General features: G+C 38.2%; 1 protein-coding gene across 1 annotated transcript in view; it reads left to right on the top strand.

Moving 5' to 3' along the window:
- The window catches only part of LOC145981192 (nuclear pore complex protein Nup205-like), a 241,218-nt gene that overhangs the window by 127,552 nt on the left and 92,993 nt on the right, over window positions 1-20,673 (top strand). The window contains exons 14-16 of the mRNA XM_083114313.1: window positions 6,166-6,345; window positions 10,317-10,564; window positions 13,592-13,772. Coding sequence (XP_082970439.1) covers window positions 6,166-6,345; window positions 10,317-10,564; window positions 13,592-13,772 — 609 coding nt within the window. The remainder of the gene's footprint in view (window positions 1-6,165; window positions 6,346-10,316; window positions 10,565-13,591; window positions 13,773-20,673) is intronic.

Raw genomic sequence — 20,673 nt, 5'->3', positions numbered from 1 at the left:
AGAAGAACTCAACCTCCTAGTGAACAAGCTAAATAGCATCCACCCCAGGCTCAACTTCACCGTAGAACATGAAAAACTTGGTAAAATCAACTTCCTCGACATCACCATCAGCCGTGCACTTAACAAATTCACAACCACCATCTACAGAAAACCGGATGCAGGCAACCAGTACATACATGCTCTGTCTAGCCATCCCCCTAAGCAAAAAGCCAATGTGTGGCTAAACTTTTATCGAAGAGCCTTCTCCTACTGTGGCAAAGAAGAGGATCTACGAGAGGAGATAGCCACCATCACAGAAATAGCCCTGAAACATGGCTACACTCAATCACAACTTTCCACTTGGTGCAGTAAGGCGGAAATACAGGTCAGACACCCTAGCCTACCACAATCAACCCATCCACAAGCAACCCAGCCACAATCAAACCCCAGAGACCAATATAAATGGTTTGCCTTCCCCTACCATCCCACCACCTCCAACCGCATAGCCAAAGCCCTTCTCCCGTTTGGCATCAAAGTAGCGCACAAACCCAACTCCAAAATAACTGATAAACTGAACAAGCACAAACGGTACTTCCTCTCCCCCCTTGACAACCCAGGTGTATATGATGCAGAGTGTGAATGCAAGGCTCATTATATCGGCAGGTCCATCAGATCTGTCAATGAAAGAATCCAACAGCACCTAGCAGATGCGAAAAAAGCCCAACCCACTACTGGTCTTGCTAAACATATCAAATACAATAGCCATAAAATTCAAAAGGTTCGAGTCAAACACACTGCCCACACGCTCATAGACACCAAAATCAAGGAAACGCACGCCATAGTGCACTTCCCGCACGAACTAAACATCGATAGCGGGCAAGCGCACCACACTTGGATTCCACTACTGCAGCAGTTATCGCCCGGAAATAGCAGACGACGCACCAAGATGCACAGCGCACCTAACGGCAGCCAGAGAACTACAAACAAAAGATGCACACCAAGCAACAGTGCAGCAAGTTCCAACGAGGATGGTGGCAGTGGCCACTGAAATTAATCGAAAAAGATGAAAAAACAGCTTCGCGGATAAAAGTGAGTACCAAAAGTAAATTGGAAAATGTGAACGAACCTTTGAAATTGAACAAATTTTGGTTTTGGTCACGCTTCTAGTGACTCAAAAACAATGGTATTGGCTAGTATTGGTGGATAAATATCAACCGATACCAATACCCCTGGTATCGGCTGATACCAGCTCAGCCCTAATTATGACTAAAACCCAAGATTAATGCAATTATAGTGGCCAGCAAGGGATCCTCAAAGTAGGCTTCACACAAAGTGTTTTAAGTGCTGGATGAAATTTATATGTATGTACCACAATTAATTAATTAATCCATTGACAAACTTTCAGTTGAAAATAATATTGTGGATTTTTATTGACTGTATTTTTGATTAATGGTGAACTTGCTAATCTAAAGAGACCACGTCAGAAATTGAAATACATAAATTATACTAGCAAATGCATTTAAAATTCATAAACAACAGGGGAGAAGAAAAATAAACCTCAAAAATGAAGAAAATGCAATAAAGATAGCAAAAAATACTTAAAAATACCTATAACCAAAAAGGGCTGAAAAATGCAAAAAAATGCAAAATAAATCAATGTTTTCTGCTTCTAACTTATGGGAAATGGACTGATATCAGCTTTAGCATTGTTTTCGAGGCTCAGAAAAAAATATGATTTTTCATCAACTTCCGAGCCATGATTATTACCCTTATGTTCAAAACAGGTGTATTTATAAAAATTTGACTTTATTTAAATATGTCGCTCATTTTTGTTTCCTGCCATTTTTGGCCTTTGGAAGCAGTTTGCAATGGTTAAGTCAGTCTGTGTACAACAACAACCCAACTCACTGATATGGACGCCATAATAACTGGTAACCAACAAACAGTTATGGTTTAAATTAAAAATAAACCTTTTTCCCCCTCTCCTACCTTCCGAACATATGCTTATTTAAGGAAAGGAAAAAAAGGAGGGTTAAGGAAACCGACCAGGGGACTTCCCGGGGATTGAACCTGGGAGTCGGTTCCATCACAAAATACAAAGCAACAAGAGGGGAGGAAAGAACCGGCCGGGGACTACCCTGGTGTTGAACCTGGGAACCGGAACTTTACTGGGCCACATCTATTACAGGTCTCTGGTCGGGGACCACCCGGGGGTTTGAACCTGGGAACCAGAAACCTTGGGGGACCCAGCCGGGGGCTTCCCGAGGATTGCTCCTGGGAACCGGGTCATTAAGGGCTTCATCTTTTGAGGAGGGACCTGGCCGGGGGCTTCCCGAGTTTTGAACCTGGGAACCAAATCCTCCATTGCTGCTACTGGGCTTCTCTGGCAAGCAGGCAGTTTCCTGGATGTCTGCCAGTTGACATCAGGGAGCCATAAAGAGACTGATTTTTCGGCCCGTGTGAGCTACTTATATAGGTAAAGCAGGTGGCGCTGATGTACCTAACTACGTCACAAATTTACACGTAGCAAACCTCATATATTTACATATTGCAAACTGTGATAAATTAGATTACCCAAATCCTTACTGTTAAAAACCCTAAACGCCAGAAATTTTGGGCTATCGCGTACATGTTCTCTGTACACATGTGGGTTTTCAGGTCCCCAGATCCGTACGTTATGCCGGTTGACAATCCCAGACACGTGAAACGTTGCTTCGCCTGAAAACAAGAGGTTGTTAAGGAAGTGAGGATTCATGTCGATATGCTACAGCATTTCCATACCAAATTCTGTGCGACGCGGCTTATCATCTGGCTTCAATTGTTGCACAATCTGCACTTTATATGGATACAACTGAATCCTCTTGTGCAGAACTCGATGCATTGTTGTTGGAGGCACATTGAATTGCCTAGATGCCTGGAGGTTGGATTTACTCGGGGTTCTCTGAAACCACGCTTGAATTTCTTCCACCTTTTCCTCTGACACACGACAGCGAGCTCCACCAGATTGTTTTAGGACACTGCCGGTTGTTAGAAACTTACTAAACTGCAGCCTAATTGATTTAGCATCAGGTGCAACTCCTCCGTACACTCGTCTGAAATTTCGTTGCATTGCAATCACAGATTTTGTCTCAGCATACCACACCACTGCCTGCGTGCATTACTGAACAGTTGCCATTTTCATTTATGTGACTGTGGCGCTGCGTAGTGAGCAAACAGACAACTTCAAGTCATGAAAACAAAACCTGAAGATCTGGTCTTTCATTTGGTGTTACGGTTATTTCACAATTCATCGTACTTCTTTCATTGTAATTAGTTGAAATTAGGGAGATTTAAATGGAACTCTCTCTATGTTTAGTTTAGGTAGTTTAGGCTTTCATGTTTGCTAACATGAAACGCTCACTGCCATTCTTAGTGTACTGAACCTTATATTTAACAGTTTGTCTGCTTTACTAACCTTATACTAATGTGAACAGCATGTCCCCCTCTCTCTTTCCAAACTGATTCTAAAGGCATAAGAGGGGGTGTTTCATTTCAAACCCATCACCTCGATCACCCACAGGTAGGTAGGAAAACTGTACACAATAACCATAAGTAAAAATCAATAAGTCAAAGAAACAATCCCCCCATTTTTATGTGAAGATATATAGAATTGGTATAAAATCTTGTCCCCCCAAAAAATTCCCATGCTGCACGCACATCATGAATCCCCTCTGTGGGCACCCCTGTACCAGCATATACCCTGTTGTTACTGCAAGCGGAAATACTGATTTGCAGTGCACTCAATCGCATGCAGATACATTCCTGCTAAAAACTTGTTTATGTGACTTGTCATGCTATCGCAGAGGACTCCTCAGTTATAAAGCTGCGTTCATTGTGTTCTTTGTAATTTCCTACATTTCTACACCTTTCATTACATGGTGGAAATTAAAATTTGTATCTATAGATCGACCACAAGGAAAAAACCTTGGGACGAGAAGTCCCCGTGCAGCTTTCCCTTCTTCCTTCCACCTCGGGCCATAAGGAAGCATGGTCAACTCTCCCCCTCCCCTACTCGCGGGGGTACGGTGCACAGGACTCGCGGGTCTACACAGGTTGTTTTGCTCGTGGTTCCACTATAGTATAGATATTCATTTTTACATACACTGCCCTCCAGAAATTAAGCAACAACAAGAAAATGTGAGGTACAAGAGAAAACAGTTGGAGAAAAGAGAAGAAGAGTGATGGGCACGCTGAAAGAAATCAACGAATGCGTTAGGGATCATATCCCTTATTAGTGTCAGACGACGGTCACTTTCGTTACAAATAAAATATGTACACCCTGCGGCCTTGTGTTTGATTCTATTGGATGATCACCATTTGTTGCTTAATTTATGGAGAGCAGTGTATTTGCATGTGTATAATTTGCATTAAGGTGAATGCCATAAAAGTATTATTCTTTGGCATTGTTTCAATTAAATTGACTTTAAATTGTTTACACTTTTAATATTATGACAACTAAATGTTGAAGCTATGAATTTGAACATTTATAAGGGTTGCCCAAATGAAACTAAGACTTTTGTCGTAGCATCGTAGCTTAACTATGCAGAGCTTTGTGTTTGCTCTGGTAGGTGGCGTTGTATGTAAGAAAGCGTACATCGTATACATACCTGGTATGGTGTGACGGCGCAGTGTGTTGTTTACATGTGCAGAAGCACGTTCACAACATGGATTTGTCCAAACGGGCCCAGCGAGCAGTTATTCAATTTTTGAAGGCAGAAAGTGTTAGTGGAGCCGAAATTCACCATACCATCTGAACACTGTGCTTTTGGATTGGCTGGATGCAGGTGGGACTGTCAACTCAACCACATACTACACTACCCTAAACAAACTGAAATCGGCTCTCCAGACTAAGCGACCTGGCATGTTTTCCAATGGGGTTCTTCTGTTCCAGGACAACACACACCCTCATGTTGCACAGGTGTACTGTGATCTGCTGCGGCATTTCTGCTGGGAAGTCCTCGACCATCCTCCCTATCGGCATGCATATGGTCACAGAGCCAATGTTTGCTCTTAGCCTTTTATTCCAAATTAGTCCTTAGGCTAGCTTTATTTCTTAACGTAGAATGGTTGCAGTATTGTGCATAGCATCAATGCATGGCCATCAGCATACCTATGGTCTCATAGGTTTAGCTTGCTCTATGAACTACCGTATATACATTATAAACAAGGTGCAATTTACATATAATAACACAAAAATTACGCTTTCCACCACAATAGTATACAAGTGACATATTTTCTACTGGTGACGTCACATTAAAATATGGATCATATCAACGTCATGCCCTATCAGCGTCAGATAGTTCATTAACGTGCACTTTAAATCAAGTTTCGTGTGTTTCATCATGGTCGAACGATTGCAAATCAACAACAATTAAACATACTTTTAGATGAAAACCCAGAGGTGGTTACCCTGTAGAAATTTTATCTTGGTTGGTAGAACAACTTCATGGTATGCCAGAGATCTGGGTTCAAGTCCTGGATTTGTGCTGAAATTTCGACATAGTACATCTTCTGTGTGTACCAAATCGTTAGGTAAAGACATATGTTTTGCATTTTACTATCTGCCACACATTTTTTTTTTTTTTTAGAATAAAAAAAGTTTTATTGACACATAATTTTGTACAATAATGAAAATATTTGCTGAAATATGTGCAGTGAACCTCGATTTTACATTTCTCTGCCTTAATTTTACATTTCTCTGAGGATCAAGTAAAAAAAAAACTTAAAATGCAGGAAAATTGTAAAATTGAGGAAAATTTTGTAACATTTTGGTTGTTGGTATCATCAAGAATTAATATATAATGAAGAAGAATGTAAAATCGAGGTTCCATGGCTCGATATAATTAATTTTCATGGTTCAAACTCTCTTCCTGATTCAAAAATGTTGCTTAGTGTGCAGTCAGTCATTTGTATTACGTTGCCGACCTCTGTGGTCGCACACTGCCATGCCAGGGATCCTGGGTTCAAATCTGAACCTGGGCATGGGTGTTCGTAGTAAGTGTACCTTCATCATATCACTCATCCTCATCTTTGCGATTAGCCAAAAGTAGCAGAAAAGTGACGCTGAATATCACAAGTCAATAAATCAATTTGTATTATGACGTGTGCAAGAAATTTATATTTCCAATTATTATTGCTTCATTGCAGTGGAAAGTTGCACATAGCTGTTTGAAGATATTGGTAAAATTTCTCCGTCAATATGAACCTCAGCCTCAAGATTTTGGCACAACAATCGAGATGCAAGGTGGTGGATCAGTACAAGTGAATGCCTTACCTGGATATCACATCATGGTCAACTTGAATTCAAAATCAGAGCTTCTAAGACTGGTAAGTTTTCACGGATGCATAACCTCTTAACACTAAAGTAATGTGATATTGCTTGACTGTAATATTTTACTGATGCAATGAAGCATGAAATCCTGTAATAATTTTTTAAACTGCTTTCATTTCTAATATTTGATCTGATATCGGCTAATATAAAGTAACTTTTATATTGAACTGTGGGGTTAGTTTGAGAAACCTACTTATCCGAAAGGGAAGGGGCACAGGCCCAAACTTTTTTTTATCATTAGAATTCAAGAAATCATTTTGATATTGAATCACTGCTTCCTTTGTTGATTATATATGTGCAGTTATTTATTAATTGTAGCCGGACCCTGTGGCGAAGTGGTTAGCACATTGTGCTGCAACACCAAGGGTCCAGGGTTCGAATCCTGCTCGGGCTGGGTTGTTTGTTAATGTCCATTCATCAATTTCATCATTTCATCGCTCATCACCATCTTCGCAAATTAGCCAAGAGGCACAAAACGCGAAGTAAAGTAAACTAAATCAATCAATCAATTTATTAATTGTAACAATTATAAAAAATATCATCATTAATACGAAATAATAACCAATTATTGCATGAGTGTCACACATATTTTACCATTCACTAAAACTCACAAGAACCTTAATAATTTTTCATTAATGCTTTTTGTTTATAGAGTGCAGTTGTTCATTAATTATAATACTTATCATTACCAACCAATTGTACTCTGTGCTAGCTTGAGTATCTCGAATAACACACATCCAAAAATGGCGCCTAGTGCATTTTGCCTCCTATTTACATTACATTTATATTTTTATGAACAAAAGTAATACAGAAATATTGAGAACATTCTAGGGAACAATGTAATTTATTTTCAATTGTTTGCCTCCTCAATGCGCAGTGGTAGCGTCGTCACCTTGTAATCAAGGGATCCCGGGTTCTTACCTGGTTAAGGCACATAGTGGTTCGGATTCCACTTTAAACTGTAGGTCCAGTCCCAATTAGCCTTACCGTGCATAAAGTGGACTTGAAACACCAAATGAATCAAACAATTTTCAATTTTTTTATAAAAATTTTCACAGTTGAGAAAATTGAGGTAGTGAGCCTGACACCTCCCCACCCCCCTTGGGTAAGCTAGGGTTAAATAATAGGGATGGGCCAGTATTAGATTTTTGCCAGTTCTGAAGTACCCAGTATATAATTTAATGATATCGATAATTGATATTCTACTATAATTGCAAATGTTTTGTGAACCTCTTTAATTAATGTGTGTGTATCTAGGTGTCTGCAACACATTTTGCTTTTGAAAAAAGGTGTTTTTACTTTACAAAACAAATGTAAATGGGTTTTTCATAAAAATAACAGCATGGTGGCAAGTTACAGGCTACTTGCAGAAGTATGGCAATCATGTCTGTGTCCACAATACATTAGTACAGTGCTAATACGTGGCTTACAGCTGTGATTTTTGTAAGTAGAAATATTCACTATTCTTGTGACTACAACAACCTGTAAGTGCTGTATTTTATTGCATTGCGATTTTTTAAATTATTCGTCTTGCATTAAACAAGGCTAACATGGTAATACCAATACAGGGTGTCTACCAGTGAAGAAAAAGTCAAGAAGTCAACAGGTAAGTCAAGAAAAAGTCAAGGAATTATGTGTATGCACAAGAATTTTTGGTATTTTTTACAGTATAGTGAATACATTGTTATATTCGTGTACTGGGATTTGATAAAATTGAATAATTGGAAATCTAAAATTGTATTGGGTTGTGGTTAATATTTTTTGCTTTGTTTCTTTAAGAATTACATTCTTGTATGCGTGGAGTTTTGTAAAAGTATTAAATAAAGTAATGTGGCCATTCCCCATACAGAATAAAGTCTGAAGCATTAATTTTTATTAATTTTTATAAATTTCTTGTTAAAGTACAGCTTCAGTTTTCAACTTAACTGGGCTTGTGATAGGGATTTTACATTTAAAAAAAATATTTTTCTTATGTGAAATTTTGAAATTGCATGATTCAGATCGCTGATTGACAGAACTTCACTTCTCCACTGCCATGTAACAACATGAATTCCGATGTCATGAAACTCAAATCAAAGTAAGCCGCGTCGTATCGCATATTCTTGCCATATTGTTAAAAACTTGAGGCTTACTGCGAGCCATGCTAGATGTCACAAATGTTTGGCGCGGCCGTGACAAGGACAACAGAAGAGAGGCAAACATTCAACAATTTTTCTTTGTTGGAAGAAAAGTTTCTTGTCTTTGCACTTGCAACTGAGAGTGTTGTATTTCCTTACTTTGAAATTGAAGACTGAAACAATATTAACAATTATTTACAAATAACATTTTGTTACTAATCTTGAAGTTAAGCAATTGTCTATATCCCCCAAAAAAGAGGATATTTCCAAATTTTCCTAAAAACCCACTTGAACCATTTATATAACCAGAAAAAGAGGACTCTGGTTAGGTGGCAGATCAGCACTTGCTGAACCTCGCCCACGAATAAAGACAATTGAATTGAACTGAACTTGTCTAGGTAATAGAGTAGAGGACGCCTCGTAACCCTAAATGGCTTGCGTCGCTGCGCTGGTTACAGCGAGCTCACGTGTGTTTCTCGTTCACGGTGCACATCCCCAACTGTAATAGTGGAGTCGCCTGTCGCTACGTCACTTCACTTCCCTCGGGGATCATCTGAGCGGTCAGCTGTACAAGAAAAATAATTCTGCAATGCAAGCAATGCGTACATGCAAGAAACGTCATGACATAGTGAATACATGCATAGTTTCATGTTTGCTGTCCAAATTTTTCCATGTGTAATACCCACCACAGTTTTTGAGGACAAAAGTTTTGGAAAGAAGTATGCAATATACACAAGTGAATACAGTATACACCATTAACCTCTTAACTGGGTAATTTCCTCGTCGAAAGCCCAATCTGCCCTGGGAATTTTTGTTGATAAATTGATGAATTTCGTAAACCAATATTTTAGTTAATATTTCTGTGCTCCATGGCATACCATTTAGGTATTGTTTATTCTTTTATTGGTCCTTGTTGTACTTTTTACAATATGCGAGATTTACAACTACAATATATCTCAGATTTCCTCAGCAGGAAAAACACGCCGTCGCTTCCGATTTGCCTGAGCCATTATTGCATACGCGATAGAACTGAACGTCGGGCTGTGTTCGTTGCTTCCCGCTAACTCTAACGGTTACAACAGTCTGGAAGTCAGAGCCATCTGGTGAAACAAAGAAGAAAGTAATTTTACGTAGTATCTCGTCATACACAACAGATATCAGCAGTAAGAACATGAGAACGTAGTATCCCGTCATGCCCATTATAAATCAGTAGAGCCAGAACGGAGTATTACGTCATACCCAGTTAAGAGGTTAAGGAAAGAAAGGTAATTAAATACATTAAATTAAATCATTAATGTTTTATTACCAAACCTAAATTTAGGACATTTTTTCCTTTTGTCTTTCTTTTCTTTTTATGATATATGTAATTCTCTATATTATAAACTAGAGATATATAAAGAAAATAATAATTAAAAAAATTGGGAACCGGTAAATTCGGAACAAATGACCTTCTGGTTTAATGGAAGGCACCAGGACTTTTCCAAATTGTGTGTTTATATCCATTAACATAAAGAAAATGACAGAATTTCACACTAAATTACAGACTATAGATGACTTGATAAATCATTAGTAATTTTACTGATAAAGTAATTTACAAATATTTCTATGTCAGCTGATACCGATAAAGTATCAATTAAAATGTCCCATGATATTTAATGATATGTGACATAAAATAATATAATTTTGGTATTTAGCTGTAATATATTCAAAATATCAGGGTAGCGCACAAAACAAATAGTTCTCTTTCACCTGCTCCTTAAAAAAGAAAATACATTTTTTTCCTGAATTAATTATTTTGCTTACACTTTTCTTTTAGGACATTAAGAAAGTAGTATTTATTGTTGTTTTAGGTTTTATTTGTGATCGATGAAGGCTGCCGCTTGCTAGACACTTACAGCCCATTTGAAGGGAAGGAGGAACTGGAGACGAGCACCCTTTCCTCTCTTCAGCTACTGGAAAGAGGGCTGCAGTTGCAGAGGACCTTCTTCGGCCTTCTGGCCAGCCAGGAAAGCTCGTTGCTGCTCACAGGGTTGGACCGCCTCCTCCTGGGAATGAATCCACGAAGTGGGAAGCCTGATCATCTGCTCAATATTGCAAAGTAAGTTAGGATTGCAAATAGGACTGACGCAATACCGATGCCGATGTATCTGCTGATCTGGGTGTGTGACGAAGCTGAAAATTGACCAATGCCGATGTACTCACCGATAATTTGATATTTAACCGATTCCGATACATAAGGTTATTCAACAGATATGGAATGTTATTTTCAGCATGACAAAAATAAATTTGCTATGTACATTTCTAATTGCATATTAAATATACATACAAATATATTTTCAGAGATTAAAATTAGTACACAAGCAATTCTTTGAAATGCAAAATGAATTCTTGTTCTAATATTGTAAATTTTGCCCTTAAATGCCGGGTTGTGACTGTAACAGAAGGTATTTGCACCAATGCCGTCTTGTGGCATATTGTCACAAGTAGCATTTTCTCGTAGTATGTGACTTTTTGGACATACTGTGTCTAAATGTTCGGATCTACATGTTTTGAGTTCTGCATGAGTCCTGAGGTATGTAATTAGCAATTAGTAAGGTTTAATTAATTTCATTTTTCTTATATTTGGAGGTGGGGGGCAGCCCTCTGAAAATCACGTTCAATTTTTTCTGGCTTTACATTTGAAAATATTTTTTCTCAGAATGTGTCTACAATATGTGATCAATTTTTTCCTCGATAATGAAAAACATATATGACAATATGTATTTACCGTTTTGTACCTTTTCGTCTTTGCTAGCGTGGGGGTCCAACGAATTTCAAATTTTGTAAAAAAAGAACAAGTTTTTCTTCTTTCTTCAGCATTGTGGGGAGAACAAAATTTTAAATTTTCCTCTGTGTATAAGAACAATATTTCATTGAAATGAACCTATTTTTTTAAAGTTATAGGTTTTAAGATTCCTGCAGGACTTTTAATACACACTGTATAATGAGGAAAAATGTAAAATCAAAAAACTTAAATTGTACACACACATATATAGTATAGATGGATGAATGTGAAATCTTTCCTATATCAGTAAATACAGGTATAATGTTTGTGCATACTTCTAACTGATATTTTACTAAACTCAATGGTCAAAGCCTGCCAATTGGGTTTTTCATTGAGTCTCATTATCACTGTTTTCTGGCTTTTGAGGAATTTTACTGCAGCTTGCATTGAAAGTGTCTGATTTCCAATAATTGTATAATGGTAACACTTTTGCCGTCTATTTAATGTCCCCAAAGTTTGATTCCCAGTGTAGGCTTTGGATCCTACTTAAAACTGTAGGTCCAGTCCCAATGAAGCTACCTTTTCTAAAGGGGCTCAGGACAGTACTAGGTAGTAATATCACAATTGAAAGTCATTGGTAAAGGCACATATTTTTAGTAAATAAAAAGCAAAAATTTGGTACAAAAACAGTCAATTTCAGCTTGAAACTTGATTTTTTTTTAAAAAAAAATTTGATTGGGTGTTTTAAGTCCACTTTTTGCACTTTAAGGCTAATCGGGACTGAACCTACAGTTTTAAGTGGAATCCAAACCACTCTGTGTGTCCACCGGGTTTCGAACCCGGGACCTCCTAAATTTGATTTAAGATCTACACCTATTACACTTCTAATAGCACCTTTATGCAATTACCATACTATTAGGTTTATTCCTGTATAAAGGGGTCCATTTTTGCTTCACAAATATTTGCAGCAGAATTAATCGATTTTCCGTGATTGCATAACTCTCAGGATAATTTAAACTTCAGAAAGTGTCACATTGTTAAATATACTCTAAATTTTGTGTTTAAGTCTATTTCACCTTTTTGCAGTTTATTTTGTTACAAAACAGGGTAGGAAAATGCACATCACATCTTTAACGAACATGAAACCTGAACATTTCAACATGCTATTCCACATTTTGCGTTTTCGTTAAAAGCTAAATATACATGCCTCTACCAATTAGGCTACCAGATCATAAAGTGGTCTTACAAACAAACCTTTCTTACATTGAATGTGGCCCAGTCATAGACAGTACTGGGTAGTAACTAAGGATGGATTATATCGGAAATTTGATATCGTGATATATCGTCATGAAAATATCATCACAGATATTTTTTCCATATCATGATGTTGGTGATATATCATCTCCATGATAGATATCGCCAAATATTGCGATGATATATCATTGACATGATATATATCGCTAGAATATTGTGAAGATATATTACAAACATGATATATATTGCTAAATATTTTGACGATATATCACCTACACAATATGTATTGGTAAATATCATGATGATATATTGCCTACATGATATATATCACCAAATATTGTGACGATATATCATCTAGTTGATATCGCCTGTATGATATTTTTTTCAATATCAGGGTATCGTCACAATTGAAAGTTCTTCATTGAAACTTCAACCCAGAACTATCTGTGAATGCATGTTCGTTTGAAGTGGGCAATCTAATGCATAGAGGCACATATTTTTGTTAAATAAAACAGCAAAATTTCAGTACAAAAACTGAGTCAATTTCGGGTTCAAAAGTGGTAAATAAAACGAAATTTCGCTGTTATAGCAGTGAAAAGTGGCATATAGAATGACATTTTGGTTTTAAAAATGTAAACATAATCCCAAATTTGATTTAAAAACTGCACTTACTACACAAAATAAACATATTCCTTCCAATAACACATTTATGTTGTTACCAGAATATTAAGTTTATTCCATTATAAAAGGGTCCATTTTTGCTTCTCAAATATTTGCAGCAGAATTAATCAGTTTTCTGTGAATTGCATAACTCACAGGATAATTCTGACTTCAGAAAGTGTCGCGTCGGTATATAAACGGTAAATTTCGTTTTTGAGAGTATATTTTGCATTTTGCAGTTCATTTTGCATTATTTTGTGACAAGACAGGGTAGGAAAATACACCTCACACCTTTCAGAAACATGAAAAATTAACATTACAATGTGTTATTTCACATTTTGTGTTTTCGTCAAAAACGAAATATGCATGCCTCTACTAATGCAACATGTTACTGCAATAAAACTTGACTTATTTTTGTAAGTCGTGAATTGATGTATTTTTTGGCAGGTACGTTGGGTACAACATCCCACATCATGCCCTTTCAGCCGTGCAGATCCTGCTGAATGTAACTTCACATCCTACATCATGCAGCCAGGTCATTAGTGTGTTTACTTCAACCCCAACAAGTAGTTTGGAAATCAGGCATGGCTTTGTTGAGTGCCTAGAAGCAGAGGAGGATGACTGTGGGGTAAGTAGCTGCTGCTACCATTGACATGGTGACAAATGAGTTGAATTGGTTCAAATTTCAACTGCAAAACTACTTACCATTATTTTTCTATGTTCAGAATTGTAAAAATGAATGATAGAATCAACTAATTAGAACGAAACATTGATTAATATTGTGATTTGAGAGAAAATGAATGCTGAAATAATTTAGTATAGAACTCAAAATATACTGTTCCACAAAATGTAAGGAACGCCAAGGGAACAGAAGGAAATGAAGAAAAACAGGTTTCAGCAGGGTTTATAAATACCAGTAAGGATGCAACATGCAATGAAAATAACCAGCAACAATCTTAAAATCATGAGATCCCAGCAGATAGAACTAGAGTTTGAGAGCACACGCTGGAAGGATGCAGGGCCACTCCTGTAAGCGGGCGTTCCTCAGGTCAGGAAGGGTCAGTGGTGGTGGGTTACATTGCGCAAGTGGTCACCCAAGAGCATCCCAAACATGCTTGATAGGATTGAGGTCCGGCGAGCATGCAAGCCACTCAATACAGGTGATGCCTTCTGTTTCGAGGAATAATCATTGTCATCCATTATTGGGGTTCATAAACCCTGATGAAACCTGTTTTTGTGTTCGTTTATTTTCTTCTGTTACCTTGCTGTTCCTTACATTTTGGCAGAGCAGTGTATTATGTAACCAAGAACGTTCTGTCGTTGCCCGACGATGTCGAATACCGCACACTCTGCACACTGCGAGCTCCGTGGTTAGACAGATTTGATGATAAAGTCATTTCTTGGTGGACATACACATATTCGACTAACAGGTTATGGTCTGTGCAGTACAATGTGAGAATAAGTGAGGACAGGTGAAGCCTGGGTAATCCAGTCAGTGTCATATCAGGGTGTGTACCAGTCTGGAATACCTGGAAATCCTGGAAAAGTCAGGGAATTTATTTTTTCTGGAAATGTTTGGGAAATTTACAGTTTCTGGGGAAAATCCACATTTTTGTAGCGGTGCATTAAAAGTAGAGTTTTGAAGGAAAGAGGACAAGTAATACATTTAAAAATTGTTGTTCACAAACTATACTTCAGTTTGATATACTGAAGTATATATGGGTATTACCAGAAGTTACATTAAGATTTAAACTATTTTCATGTAGAAATTACTACAATAGGTGGTTATTGGAATTTACTACTTCTTGTGGCTATTATGATGAATAAAATATCAAGATTTCGGTATAAAAACTTGGCATGTTTTGGGATCAAAAATGGTATATAAAATGGATTTTCAGTCTTAAAATGGTCAATAGAAACCTATATTTGAGCAGGAATGGAATTCAGTGCAGAAAAGAGCGAGGTGCTAATACCAACAAGAAACAGAGTCAGAAATGAACCAAGAATAAAGATGGACACGGAAGAGTTGAGGGTAGTGGAGAGCTTCAAATATCTGGGAAGCATAATTGAGAGAAGTGGAAGAATAGATAAGGAGGTAAACAGAAGAGGACAAATGGGTGGTGGACTATATCGAAGCATTTGAAGATTAATATCGAACAGGGATGCACCTATGAAATGCAAGAAGGTAATATACAACACATACTATGTGCCAATAATTACGTATGGAGCAGAGACTGGGATAATGACAGAGAGAGACAAAAGAAAGATGCAGGCTGTGGAGTATATTGGGGAAGACTAGAAGGATAGAATAATGAATGAGGAGATCTGACAGACAGTGGGAGTGGTGAAGCTTCAGGACAGGATAGATCAGAAACAGATGAGATGGTTTGGACACATGAAGAGGTTGGATGCAGAAAGACTACCAGTAAGTGCTTACCATGCACAAGGAGTAGGAATAAGGCCAAGGAAGAGACCAAGATATCCGTGGAAAGAGCAGATAGCAGAGAGTGCTAGGAGAATAGGACAAGGTTGGAATACCATGGAAAGGTAGGAGTGGTGGAAGACCAGGAAAGAATGGAGAGGCTTGGCTTCTATGCTTACCCAGCCAGAGGCAGGAAATGGCGAAGGATGATGATTTAATTTTAAAATTAGTCTTATTACACAAAATTAACATTTCACTTCTAATAGCACATTTATATAGTTATCAGCTTATTCCTGTGTAAAGGTGTCAATTTTTTGCTTCTCAAATATTTACAGCAGAATTAATGAATTTTCTGTGATTTGCATAATTGAATAATTCAGACCTCGAAGGGCGTCGGGTCAGTAAATAAACCCTAAATTTTGTGTTTAGGAGTTTATTTCACATTTTGCAGTTCATTTCACATCATTTCGTGACAAAACATGGAAGCAAAATGCACCTCACATCTTTCAGAAACATGAAAATGTGTTATTTCACATTTCGTGTTTTATGCTCCTAGTTATTGGGAACAATACAAATGCTACTGAATATTATTATGGTTATGTATTATTTATGCAGTGATTTAAATTTAATTTATAAATTTTTTTGTGAATCATTTGTCAGTACATGACAAGTACCATATTTACACGTGTATAATGCGCACCCTGTTTTTTGATGGGGTGAGCGGCAAACAATTATATCTTGTATATGTGCAGTACAATTCAGGTTCAAGAAATGGCTTCCTTGGTTGTAAGTCTCTTAAAGCTGCTGCAATGCTGATCAGGAGGCCAGCAAATGTGTCTAACGTAACAATGTTGAAGGGCTATATTAGTCGCAGCTTTTATTGATGCATGGGAGCGATATTTCCAAATATAGTTTGTGAGGTCATTTATTGGTTATCTTTCGGCTCTAACTTTGGTGTAAGACTTTTGCTCATTCCTTCTTTACTTTTTCTAATGAAAACTTCAAAATATATGCTTTTTTCGTGACTAACGTAACAACTATACGAAGGACATTCAGGACCCTCAAACTAACAGTTAGCAGCATAAGATTTCTTCCATTAAGGCATTTACACACTCCAGACATGTCATATTGTTTGGCCAGTAATACATTTTAATCATTAATTTTCTTTTTCCTTATCTTTTCTTTCATCCAAAGTACCATAAAAATCCGAACGTTCCTTCATTTTGTGATGAGCTTATTTGAACATCATTACACATTAGTGTCGCCATCTTGAATGGAATACTGTTGTCATATTCAGAAACTGCAGAATTTAAGCTTCACAACGATATATAACATGATGGGGTTCCATAAACATGAAAAATCGATGCAAGTGTTGCAAAATCAAGGAATGACCCTGTACGGTTTCATGTTGGCTGTCTGAATTATTCTGTACATAATATGTGCCACAGTTTTTGAGGGCAAAAACTTTAGAAAAAAGTGTGCATTATACATGAGTAAATACGGCATTACACAGAAATGCACTCCTGATACTTGCTTTCATCTCCATGTCCATCAGTCAATTCTGTTGAATTTTCTCTCTCGTTATTACCTTTGCATGTGAAGTAAATATTCCAGTACTTGGTTTAGTGGGATTCTAAGGTTGCATTTAGCTAAAATATAGTTATAGCATACACACGTTCATGTACACTAATTGCTCTAATGATTTAGTCTGGAAAATTTTGGTTCTTGGTCTGGTAAAGTCCGGGAATTTTGGTTTTATGAAATTGCAGACACACTGGTTAAAACTTTGATAAAACACGTCAGCAGTGGGAATGAAAATACTTGGGTCGTAGATCATTCAAATTGCACATGTAGTTGGAGTGACTCTTCCTCTATACAAATCAGCTACTCAACATAGTCTCCATTTAAAGCGATGCATTTGTGCCATCGTTGAACCCAACTCTAGAATCCTCTTTGAAAAAGTCTGGTGCACTGCATGACATCCACTTCTTCACAGCCACTTTCACCTTGTCTGTGTCATCAAATCGTTGTCCCTGAAGACTGTCCATCAAGGAACCAAACAAGTAGAAGTCTGAGGGTGCCAGCTGTACGGTGGATGGGGGACCACACACCAGCCTATTTTGCTGATCACCTGATTTGTTGCCAACGAGGTGTGTGGTCGTGCATTGTCATGGTAAATGTGAATCGCTTTCAGATTCTTGTGTGGTCTCTTCCTCCTAATAGCTTCTCTAAGCTTAAGATGTACCGCTCGCTGTTGATGGTACAGTCCCATTCCAGGAAATCATGGAGATTGACACGCAATCAACTCATCCACTCTGATGATTCGTTTCAGTGGTCACAGTTGATGGTCTCTCACTGTGCGGTTTGTCTTCAATGCTGGTTTCCCCTTCTGTAAACTTCTTCATCCACCTGTGCACATTGCTCTTGTCAATAGTGTCATCTCCGTACACATTCTGTAGCCTTCTGTGTATGTCGGACAGTGCACACCGGACTTTTTTCAAAGAGGATTCTAGAGTTAGGTTCAACAATGGCATAAATGCATCGCTTTAAATGGAGACTATGTTGATTTGATTTGATTTATTTTACTTTGCTTTTTGTGCCACTTTTGGCTAATTTTCGAATATGGGGATGAGTGATGATATGATGAAATTGATGAATGGACACTCACAAATATCCCATGCCCAGGCCAGGATTCGAACCTGGGACCCCTGGCGTCATAGCACGATGTGCTAACCACTCTGCCACAGGGTCTGGCGAGACTATGTTGAGTAGCTGGTTTGTAGAGAGGAAGAGTCAGTCCAACTACATGTGCAATTTGAACGATCTACATCAGTTAATAAATAGCTTATGACCACTTTTGCATTACTTTCTGTACGACCCTCGTATGCCGGGATTTCACCAATAATGTGGAGAATGAGGAAAGAATGCAAAGGTGGTTTAAAAGATTCAAGGATGGCGATGAATTTGTTGAATCGTAACATGCTGGATGACGAACAGCCATAGATGATCATGCTCTACTAGGAAACAATGGGCGAACATTTGCTGATTTGGTAGAAGAATTGCATGTCAGTGTAGAAACCATTCGACAACACCTACATCAACTTGAGAAAATTGAAAATGGTATAAGGTGGGTCGATGGGTCTCCCATGACTTGACTACAGCTCAGAAGGCAACATGAGCAGATGCCTGTGTTTCTTTGCTATCATGTACAAAAAAGGATTCTTTCTGGACAGTGCTGATATGCAATGAGAAGTGGGTTCTTTACTATGCTCCACCAGGTTGTCATCATTGGTTAGCATCACATGCACCCATGCCAAAATAACCAAAACCACCACTGCATGAAAAGGTGGTAATGCTCTTGTTGGGTGACTGCTCAGAGAACCCTGCATCTCGAATTGCTGCCACCTGGCCAGACAATCAATGCAGCTGTGTACTCTGAGCAGGTGGAACATGTTCATAAGAAACTGTGGTGCCACCACTCATGCAAAGGTGTTCTCTACTTAGTGGATAATGCAAGGCTATTCGTAGGTAATGCCACCCATGACACCATTCTTTGGTTTGGTCGGGAAACACTCATGCATCCACCTTATTACCCAGACATGGCCCTGTTGGAATACAATATGTTCCATTCATTGGACAAACACGTTTAGGATGACAATTCTGAAACCTAGATAAAGGTAAAAGGTAAAGTTCCACGTGCATATAGCACCATGCCATGAAGGCACATTAGGGAATGTGAGGGATTCTCGATCTTGGCTATTTTTGAGGTGATGTGACCAGCACCATGCTCCGGCCACCTTTACCCCCCAGGGTTGCTTCCGCAGATACCCATTGATTTGAGGCTGGGTGAGCCCCAGAGCCACTTTATGCATGGACAAGGCTGGGGAAAATCCTGCCCTAGATCACCCACCCTGGGAATCGAACCCAGGTCTCCTGCATGACAGTCAGATGCTGTACCAACTAGATCACTTTGGCTCATCCACCTAGCTCTGAAACCTAGACTAAGTACAAAGTACACTTGTTGACTTATTTGGTTAGCGTTCGGCACAGTTTTGCAACAGTGGGATCCATATTTTACGAGAATATTGGAGACAGGGCATTGGTGCTGATTGGGACCATGTTTGATCTGCCAGGTCCATTTTACATCACTTTTTGGCAAACAGAACGTCTTGGTTACCTTTATAAAATGCCATTGTAAGGTTGTGTGGTAGAAGTCATATTTTATATCATCCAATATATATATACACACACACACACACACACACACACACACACACACACACACACACACACACACACACACACATACACACACACACACACACACACACACACACACATACACATACATACATACATATACATATACAGGGTGTCATTTTAATGGCACCCACAGATCACAGAAACCTATAGAGGACATCAAAACACACACATTTTCTCGGTGCGTCGTTTCAGTGCTAGTCATTCAAAAAAACTCGTTTTGCAATCTGAATGATGGCAACCCAACACAACATTTGATCGGATATCTGACGTCATTTCCTGCGGTGAAACACCACACGGCAGTGCTGCAAGGAACACACAAATTTTGTGAAAATTGACAAACTACCATACCAACCATGTTATGAGCTGTAAAACGAAGTGAGGAACGTGTCCAGTAGACCGAACATCGAGGGTAACATATAGTGCCAGAAGGAGAAGGGGGAAGTGAACCAACAATATGAAAAATGGTAGAAAACGTATTTGAAATAAAATGGTAATATTGGATTTGGTTTCAGCCTACATGTCAAATATCATCAGCAACAAATTTTATTAGACTTGCAACTTACATGTGGCTGTTTACGCCCACGTACAAGTCAAATATTCTCAAATCTTGTTGCAAAGTTCACATTGTTACATTATGGCTAAAACACGTAAAACCACAGTTTCAACCTAATTATGAATCATCAGCGGTTATGCTGCCATGTTTACAGTTGCAAACTCCTTCATGTGTATCCGGTGCATAGATAAACACAGTCATCGGAGAGCTTGGTTTTACTACTACTACTTATATCCTTGTATTTTGAACCATTTTTGTCACTTTTCTCATAATGCCCTGAATATACATGAC

Source organism: Lepisma saccharinum, chromosome 29 (genome assembly GCF_977018435.1).
Source record: "Lepisma saccharinum chromosome 29, izLepSacc3.1, whole genome shotgun sequence".
Classification (NCBI taxonomy): Eukaryota; Metazoa; Arthropoda; class Insecta; order Zygentoma; family Lepismatidae; genus Lepisma; species Lepisma saccharinum.
The sequence above is the reverse complement of the archived record's forward strand: the minus strand, read 5'-3'. Positions and strand labels throughout refer to the sequence as shown.